Genomic DNA, 9,689 nt, shown 5'->3' on the forward strand with positions numbered 1-9,689 from the left:
TATATTACAGCAACCAAATTAAACTATATCAACTAAGTGAATTAATAAAAATAACCTGTGTAAAGGCTTTTTTAAACTAAAAAATGATCTTGTGAAATCTGTGACCTGTAGAACTCAAAGAATCAGAATCAAGAATCATTATTTCTTGGCAGAAATATTTTTAAACACTTGCTGTACATTTAGCTGACATAAAAATCTTGTTTTCAAATATGTAGAATAATTGTGAATTTATCAGTAGCAGTAGTAGTTTTAATATTTTAGTTATATTTTGAAGGCACCTTTTGTGTCCGTCAAATGTATTTTAAATAAACTAAAATTAAAGAGACAATGTTATTTAACCACACTTGTCATAATTTTATTTGTTTATAATTTTTTTTAAATTGAAAAAAAAGATGTTTATGGTCTTGGTCTTGACTCGGTCTCGGCTCCCAGAAGTCTTGGTCTTGGTGCATTCTGGTCTAGAGCAAGTCATGGTCTTGGATAGTGTGGTCTTGAACACAACACTAGCTGCAGTCCTCAATCTCTGTCTCAATTTTCCTGAAATTGAGGAAAAACAAAAAGGTGAAAGAAAAATCGTTCAGAAATAACAAAGATATTGAAAAGAAGAAAAATGTGCGAGCTCAAAAAAAATCATGGCCAATAAAAAAAAATAAAACCTTCAGCTCCAAAAGCTGAGGCAGTACAACAGAGAGCGCTGTCTTCAACGGATGTAACCATATATTGCATTGTGGGGGTCCTCCCCTCAACAAGAAAACAAACAAAGAAAAGCAAACAACAAAAACAAAACAAATAAAAAAACATTAGTAACACTATTTTCCTCTCTTTTGTTTGTCTTTCTCATGAAGGCAAAAACAGTGTAAATAAATGAGCAACATAATGAATAAAAGCAAAAAATGAAATTTAAAATAAAAATATAAATAGTGTGTGTGTGTGTGTGTGTTGCACTATTCTGCAGGCAGAAGGCAAAGGTGAGAAACCACAACGTTGTGGCACTAACGGTGTTAGTTTTGGGAATCTATGTATTAATAGCAGACCGAATTACAAGTATGTAGCGCCTTAATCACGTGACCTTTCACTAAACTGGCCAATGAGGGGCGCTACGCCTGGATAGAGTCCAACAGTGTGTGAATGTGTAAATCATCTCTGTGTGTCTCTGTGTGTGTGTGTGTGTCTCTCTGTGTGTGTGTGTTCACGCGCGCGTGTTGGGGTCAACACACGTCATGACTGAGACGTACACATTGAAAACAGGGCTCAAAGTGCTGCTAATATCCGTACGTTCAGCTGAGAGAAGCCAAAACACACAGAAGACAGAGCAGCTGATACACGTCCAAAATGAAAGCATTAAAGACAAACAAACAAAGGGTGAAATCTGATTCCATTCACACGTTTAAACAAAAAAAAAAAAAAAACAAAGAATAAAAAAACAAAACTCACTGAAAGCTGCCAGTTTCATGATCTGAGTTCACATCATATTGAGATTGTATATGCACATGCATATTTTATTTGTTTATTGGATTCTTCATGTTTAAGAACTTATTTTCTATAAATAGTACTAACTTATCCACACAGTAATATCACTGATATCTTCATGTCTGTTTGATCCCCATTATTAGTGTTTTACTCTGTACGTCCTCACTGCCTCCCCTGCCCTGTGGTCTTCACTACAGTTTAATGGATTAGGTTAGGGTTGGGGTTTTAATCTATTTTCATATCGGTACAGAGGTAAACTCAATACATGGCACCAGGGTGTTTTGGAAATTTTGGTTGCCTTTCCATCCTATGGTCAGGACCTCACAGGCTGTCCGTGGAGGTGCCTGAACAAAATCAAAGTAAATAATTACCTTCCATCCTAGATGCCTGAACAAAAATATCCGGAGCCTGAAGAAAAACATAGGGAACTTATAGTATTAAAAAGCAAAGAACTTCAACCATTTGAGCCTTTCCCATGGCAGTCTTTTCACTGCGTCCAAACACAGAACAGTTGAAGTAGGAGATGGTAATGCTGGTAATCTAATCTAACATGACTCAGCAAAGGAGAAACGTCAAACATACAACAATATAATGCAGTCATTGTGTATAAACACATGACAAAGTGTACACATGAACACACATTTGATGATATGATGATTAATATAATAATTGCCATAACAAAGTGTTCTTTGTTCCCAACCTTTTTATTTGTGTAGTTTTCTCCATTAATAAATGTCTGTGCAGCAGACAGAGCGGCAGAAGATGGATGGATGTTGCTGGAGATTAGTTAAGTATTAGGAAGAAGTTGCGGATTGCCCTCATCTATGGTAGAGACGAGAGGATCTTGTTCAAAGTTTGTCGAATATTTAAAGGCTGAGACATGGCACACTCGGCCAACTCTGAACCCATCTCGTTGTAGAGAGCATTGCACAGGTTGTGAGTGCTGCTGCTGTGGGTGGAGATGCCCAAAAGGTGCCACAGCAAGGGCAACGCTCTCTGCTTCACCATTTGAGGCTTTCGATTGCCGATGTTCGTGACGATAGCTGGGCACAGAAAGAGAAAAACAAAAGCCAGATTTAGTCACACATATTAACTTTGAAACTGCAATCAAAACCAGCAAAATACAGAGTTTATAAGTATCAGTTGAAGTTGACTGGAGTAGAAAACTAGACATATCTTGAATCTCAATATACTGTATCTCTCAGCCCTACTAACCAAACATGACAGCTAATCAGCTGTTCCTTGTGAGCTCTCAGCTTACACAATTTTGTATTTACGTTTTCAGAGTGAAAATAACAGTGACAAACTGTAAAGAATAAGACAACATGAATAAAAAATGACAGGTGCTATTCGGATCAAACACCAAATAGGAAATTTATAAAGCAAAAAAACACATACCTGCAACCTTGTCAATAAGATCAGCCTTTGCTTTGCCGTTCAAAAACATGGCCTTATTGCAGAAGAGCTGAAGCAGGTGAGTGTTGTCTATGGTGGAGAAAGAAATCTTGATTAACATTTCATTTGAAAGAATTTCTACATATAATTCACTTCAAAAGCTGAAACTGTGTACCAAGGTTAGAGATCAGTGCATCAATGGCTCTAACAGCAGCACAGTAGATGGGCTTATTCTTGGAGTTGAGGTGACTGTCCACGATAGCTGGGACCAGTGTGTTGACCACTTGGGCCATGTTCTCCTCCAAAGCACAGATGATTTCCGGCAGGACCATCAAGGTATGCAGGTTAACCTTGCTGTTGGACTCTGTCAGCCTTGCACTTATGGCATCAAACACCTGGAAGAAACGAGAACATAAAACCTTCAATTTCACTGGAAGATGTACTTTTATTAAACAGATTTTAAAAAGTCAAAACTGGCTACGAAGAAATGGATCTGTAATGAGCGAGCACTGACCAGATGTAGGTTACTGATGATCACATTGGGGTAGTTTTGGGAGTCAGCTACAATCTGGTTGATGCCCTGGATCCTGTCTTTGAAGTCCTTTGAGCCCATCAGACCTGAGAGTTGCTCTATATAGTGATTCTTATCTGCAACACTTTGTGTCTGAGCTCTGCTGCTGTAATGACTGCAGATAATTCACAATACATTAAACAAGCTTTACCACTATAACATTTGGAAAAGATTTGGAATCAAGAGCATCTAAACCCACCTGTTGGTCTTGTAGACCGGCTCTCTGTTGAGAGATGGGCCCTTCTGTGTTCCGTTGCCTGGCTGAGGCCGTTGGCCTATGGCTGACCGGGGGTTTACGGGCTCATTATTTAGGCCCTAAAAATACCCAATCATCTCCACATTAGGTTCATGTAAATGCATGTACTTAGTGAAGCTCAACTCAACTATATTCATAGAGCAATTTAAATAAACAACAACACTGTACCTTTGTCCTGAGTGTGTTGACGATTTTCTTGATTGTCGCCAGTTCTTTGGTAGCGACGTATTTATCCAGGACTTTATTAAACTTGGGTTCGGCGGACAAAAACAGCAACATTTGCCGCCCAAACAACCTTTTAAAGAATGACATTTAATAAAGTAAAGCCTGTATGAAAAACAGTTATAAAATAAACTGGAATTGGCAATCTCTCTAGAATGTTCCAATCTAAACACTGTAAAACGTTTTGAAAATAAATAAAGCTGAAGGTTTTTTCTTTGACGTACCGTGCTTCTGGTGATGTGTCCTGTGCCAGTTTGCCAATGGCAGGTATAAGATTATCTGTGATATCTTTGGCCCCGGACACAATACGGGCGGCACCAATCTTAGTCACAAGATCAGCTACATGTTGAGCGGTGCAATTCCTCACCGCTTTATTACGGTCACTGTCAGAATAAAAATAAAGAAAAATCAAAGTGTTGGAATCTGTTTTGTTTGAACGAGCCCAAGTGCAAAGAACTTAATGAAATCTGTTTGCATACTCACTTGAGACCCCCTGCGAGTAAAGCATGGAGGCATTGACTCGGTGTGCAGTGCTGCACCATAGAGTCCAGAGCTTTATCTGCATCCTGTCTGATGAAGGAGTTTGAGTCTCCAGCCTTCTTCAGTAACAGTTTCACAGTCACCTCCAGCTCACAGTCCATGGCATCTTGGAGATGTGTGTACATGTCACCCAGCGTGCTCAGGGCAACCCTCGACACAGCTGATCGGCCATTCTTCAACTAAAAAGAAAAAAATATGACAAATGAAAAGTTAAGAACTCAGTTTAGTCCCTGACACACACACTCACTATTCTATTAGCTTACCTCTTCAATGACAGACTGACAGAACTCATGAAGCCTGTTCTGAATCACATCCGGGTTGTTTTTGACCAGAGAGCAGAGAATTGTCATACCCTTGATATTCTGCTCCCTGCAAATAAAATAAAATTAAACAAGTAGTTCAGAAATTAGAATTATTACATTTCAATTCGTTGAAAACTCTAAAAATAATTTAAAAATCACTGTTTCTCACCAGTCGTTAGAGCTCATCAAGTCCAGCGCCATGTCAGTCTTTTGGCAAACAGAGTACTCGGAAAACTCTGGGAGACTCTGGGTTACGTCCTTGCTGACATGGGTGAGCTCGTCTAAGTGGTGCACAAAGAAGAACTAGTTTAGTCTTAGTTGTTTCTGTCAGCCAGCAAACAAGCAACATGTTTAGTAAATTAAAGTATTTTTCCACATTAACCCCGCCTTAAAAGCTCCAGCAGCCAATAAAATGCTGTGCTGCTTAATGCAAACAAAGGCCTGTGAAAAAAAAAAAATTAATTATTTAAAATGTACAGACCAGGGGACGGTGACGGCCGGCTCCTACGGCTGTGGCTCCTCCTCAGACGTGATGCAGATATCTGTTTATTAGGAGGCACTGTGGGAGGGCTCGGTTGGGGAGATGGGGTTGGGGTATAGCCCTTGATGGGACTGGACTCATCCGACTGAGAGTTGCTGTCTACAAACACATGGCTGTTGTCGTCAGCTGGGGGCACGGTGGGAGACCGGTCTATAAAGAAGGTCTGCTTAGGCAACGGAGTGGGTCCAGGGGAGCTGGTGGATGCCGCAGTGCAGGTCACTTTCTGCCCCACAACTCCAACATCAGGGGTCAAGTCATCTGGTTGGAACAACAAAACATTAAAATACAGCAGAAAAAAAGGGGGTTTGGGGAGAGTGCAGAACCTTTACTTTCACCTGTGAGACCACACACACACCATTAGAATCATGGGCCAGCTTTGGTCACTGGCTAGAACATGACGCTAAGCGTTTGTTTTTACGCAAATTTGCTTATATGTTGGAGGAAGAAGTTAGCATGACATGACATGCACAACTCTATTGGCTGATTTTATGTGGGGGTCTGTCACATTAAGTTACATTTCAACCCATTAGAAATGTCTCTACATTTAATTCTCGACTGGGAACACAAATGACAGTGTTGAACACAGTTCCAAGAGCCAAGGTCTCAACATTTACACAAGAGCACTCGCTGGCTCATTCTTACAACTTACCAAAACTTGGTACGTGGGCTTCTGGCTCCCTGGGCTGGACAATGACGTCCCTGCTTTCCACCTGTGAAAGGACAGAAAAGTATTACTTTTAATAGCACAACTCCTGTAATTCCATCCACTAACCTGAACAAAGAGACATAGTAGTTAAGCGCAGACAAAGGCCTTTAGTAGGCATTCTGCTACTGTAGAGTGACTTCACATCATGCACACACACAACCATGTACTCGTCATTTTGTTTAGACGAAGACTGAGCAAAGTTTTTGGATCCAACATCAAGCTAATGTTACTCTTTTTCAATCGGATCAACATCATCTACTGAGCGCTTGGTGGCATTACTGTCAATATAGAAGCTGTATATACGTAAGCTTTGTTTCAAGAGCATGACCCTGGGATATTAACAGTTATGTTCCCAGCCTGCCTCCCTAAGTGAGCGGTTCAGTAATAGGGTTGCTGGGAAACACACGGCACAGTAAACAGAGTGTTTTTATGAATGGTGGCTGATAATAACTTCAAGAGCCATGTATGTTCAGGTAGTACTTACTAACCCGACGCCACCAAGCGAGAAATAAGCAATTAAAAAAACTCACGATACAGCGTACAGTTTTTCATATGCATTAAATATATCTAAAAAGAAGTAGGTTGATCATATTTCATCCAAGCCTGATTCGTTCACAGATCAGTGAATTCTCATCCCTGCGGCATTGATGTCAAGAAAACTAGTCACCTGCCAGGAACAGTGTCAGTGACACCTGAGGGCTCTGTGAGGTTTATCTTTCTGCACCTCTCAATGTTTCACAGATAACAAGTAAGGGCGCGACACACATCAGCATTGTTCGCTGCTGTTCGAGGACTATAATTTGGGTGTTTAAACAAACGTGAACAATCAGAGCTTCATTAAAAAGATTTTTTTTTTTTTTTTTAAAGGACTGCAATGATAATCACACCCACAGACAAAGAGGTGATTCAAGATCACAGCCCTTCTATTCAGCTGCTCTTCATTCATTCTGCATCGTGACAAATACTGCTATCTTTAGGTTTTCTTCCTCAAACATGTCTGAGGACAGCACAGCTGCTCAGATCTCATGACATGTTTTGAACATATGGTTTATTTCCCTTATTTTGTATTATTTGTGCACACTACGGTGAGATAAAATGAGGTGGGATAAACAAAGTCCCAAAATAATCCACTTATTGAAAGCTCTTTCCACTTATTGACTAATTCTAAGCAAATCAACATGACTACTTGGCAGCCATAATATTAGAAACGTGAAGTATGATGGCTGCCTCACTGGCTATTCATTTTTTTCCCTTTCAAATAATTGTGCACATATTTTCAAACAGAAGTACAAGTACGGAGCATCTTAATCACATCACCTAAACTGGCCAATGAGGTGCGCGACGTATGGATAGAATGCTGGTATATTGATACGACTACGTACAAATAGTCACTGCTTAAAAAATATGTATAGCGATTAGGCGACATTGTAATTTTGCTATATGGCTCAAATGGAAAAGTTGATATATCACCCAGCACTAGTTTGGATGTGAAGTTGTATGAGATGACGGCCTCACCTGTTGAGAGCATTTTCCATTTGGCGTGTTGCTTGGTTGTGGCTCATTCTCAATGGAGGAAAGGCTTGACTTCTCCAAGGGGAGTTTGTTCTTCCCTTTCCCTGTGCTGGCGATCCTCCTTTGAGGTTGGAGGTCATCGGTGAGGGAGCCCAAGCTGCCATACCCGTGCAGTCGATCACCGTCGGGCATAGTCCAATGACTCCTGGCGCTGCTTACTCGCGGCCCATCCATCACCCAGTCCATATCAGCTTCAGAAGCAAAGTATAGTGAGCCCCGCTGTCTTGGTAGCACTAATCCATACTCAAGGGTCCCGTTTGAGGAGAGTTTTGGAAGCGCGTGCCTGGCTAGTCTGGCCTCTACTGCTGCCTTTAAGCCCTCTGCATTCTTATTCTTCTCAACCATCTCCACAGCATTAGTCAAGGGAAGCTTGTGCCCTGACCCGAGGCAGTGGTCGAAAAGTGCAAACAACTCAAAGGCAAAGTGACGCACTTTCCTTTTGTTGTCTACCAAACAGTTTACAACCTCCGAACAAAGCTTGAGGATGTCAAACTCCTTCTGAGGATGACTGAGTATAGCTCCCATGATGACATTGAGGACATCTTCCCGTACCCTGGGTTTTTCATGCCTCAGGTTACCAATTACAAGGTCCAACACACGCTGTGGTGGAACAGTTTTCATCAGCTGTTGAAACACACTCAGGTATTCGTTCCTTGTGATGGTGCGTGCATCCCCAAGGACCTTGAGGGCCACTAAGATGATGTGCTCGAAATATTTATTTGCATACATGTCCAACTTCTGAACAAGCAAATTTAAAACTTGCAAGGTGCTGAACATCACTTGGAAGTTACTGTCATCCAGAAGTCTGGGTAGAAAATTGATGAATTCTTCAATGCTCTCGCAGGAAACTGATTTAATGTCCACTTCTGAGAGGACATGTTTGAGCTTTTCCACTCCATATCTGCGGCTCTGGTTGCTCTTCTGGTCCAGAAGCTGCTGGTGTAACTCGTGGGAGATCAACGCTGGAATCATCATCGTCTTATAGATGTGGGTCACAGCTCAATTGTCAATCTGTGATGAAGAAAATATGGAAATTTAAAACTATTCAGTCAGGAATCATAAAGCACATAATGGTGAGGGAGGAAGGAGAGTGGAGCATTGATCACCATGTAACAGTAGATTAGTAAGACTGCACTCAACCACTGTGAAAAACAGTGGAACTTACAGGTGGATATAACCACTGCTGTTGTGTATTCACACATCAAAGCAAAGATAAAATGCCTTAATCGGACGTTATTGGTGCTTTAGTAACCATATTTCAACAGAAAGTGGGACTGTCAATGATGGATAAACATAAACAACTCAGCTCACAGGTCAACACACAGGAAACTTAATTTATACGCCTAACCGCAATAATGGAGAATCCATGTTTTGATACTCATCTATCACGGTATGTCAACTTTCTTACTCCTTTTACTCCTGGCTTAAATCACTACCTGCACCATCTGGACATTATATCACGTTTGTATAATATACTATATTGTTTGTACAATATAAGCATATTGTTTGGACAATTTAATATCATTTTTGTACAATATAATTATATTGTTCATACAATATAATATCATGTTTTTACAATATACTATATTGTTCATACAATATAACCACGTTTGTACAATATAATATACTGTTTGTACAAAATACTATATTGTTTGCACAAAATAATCAGTACAATATAATATCACGTTTGTACAATATAAGTATATTGTTCATACAATACAAAATATCTTTTCACTTGTGGCAGCTCTTCCGTGTAAAATAAACAGCAACTTTTATTTATTCATTTTTTTATTTATTTATACAAACAGCTACTTTTAGCAACAAACTATGTTTATTTTTTTGTTACTTTTGACCAGATTTACAGCAACATTTGTGAAATTTGTGAAAAAGATGATGTCATTTCAATGTTAACTTTAAAAAATATATACCAAGCCAATAAATGTGGCTTTGAAAATTAGAATCATCGTCATAAAGTAAGCACATATTTGGCTGTGTTGCTATAGGAATAAATTAAGGCAAGACTTGCAATAAAAACAAAGCTGCAAAATGACGATGTGCAAATTTTGTTACACTGAGGCAAACAGCTGTACTGTGCTTATGTTATAATACTAGGG

General features: G+C 39.8%; 1 protein-coding gene across 1 annotated transcript; it reads right to left on the bottom strand.

Moving 5' to 3' along the window:
• Positions 1-525: 525 nt before the first annotated feature.
• On the bottom strand, positions 526-8,547 carry LOC114460790 (TOG array regulator of axonemal microtubules protein 1-like). The gene is made up of 14 exons (XM_028442676.1): positions 7,519-8,547; positions 5,947-6,007; positions 5,238-5,555; positions 4,926-5,037; positions 4,718-4,823; positions 4,398-4,633; positions 4,139-4,297; positions 3,861-3,987; positions 3,636-3,751; positions 3,380-3,551; positions 3,041-3,260; positions 2,869-2,955; positions 2,171-2,513; positions 526-537 (listed from the first exon to the last, which is right to left on the bottom strand). Exons 1-13 carry the CDS (start codon positions 8,545-8,547, stop codon positions 2,293-2,295), a joined length of 2,964 nt encoding a protein of 987 aa, XP_028298477.1. The 3' UTR covers positions 526-537; positions 2,171-2,292.
• Positions 8,548-9,689: the final 1,142 nt, after the last annotated feature.

This window comes from Gouania willdenowi, unplaced genomic scaffold, assembly GCF_900634775.1.
Source record: "Gouania willdenowi unplaced genomic scaffold, fGouWil2.1 scaffold_67_arrow_ctg1, whole genome shotgun sequence".
Lineage (NCBI taxonomy): Eukaryota > Metazoa > Chordata > Actinopteri > Blenniiformes > Gobiesocidae > Gouania > Gouania willdenowi.

What these genes read in the sequence shown, in the direction of transcription:
- LOC114460790 (XM_028442676.1), bottom strand. Translation starts at nt 8,547, where the DNA reads ATGATTCCAGCGTTGATCTCCCACGAGTTACACCAGCAGCTTCTGGAC. An exon ending in CCGGCCGTCACCGTCCCCTG is followed by an intron (nt 5,038 to 5,237) that starts GTCTGTACATTT and finishes TGCACCACTTAG; the next exon opens with ACGAGCTCACCCATGTCAGC. An exon ending in TGCACTGATCTCTAACCTTG is followed by an intron (nt 2,956 to 3,040) that starts GTACACAGTTTC and finishes TCTCCACCATAG; the next exon opens with ACAACACTCACCTGCTTCAG.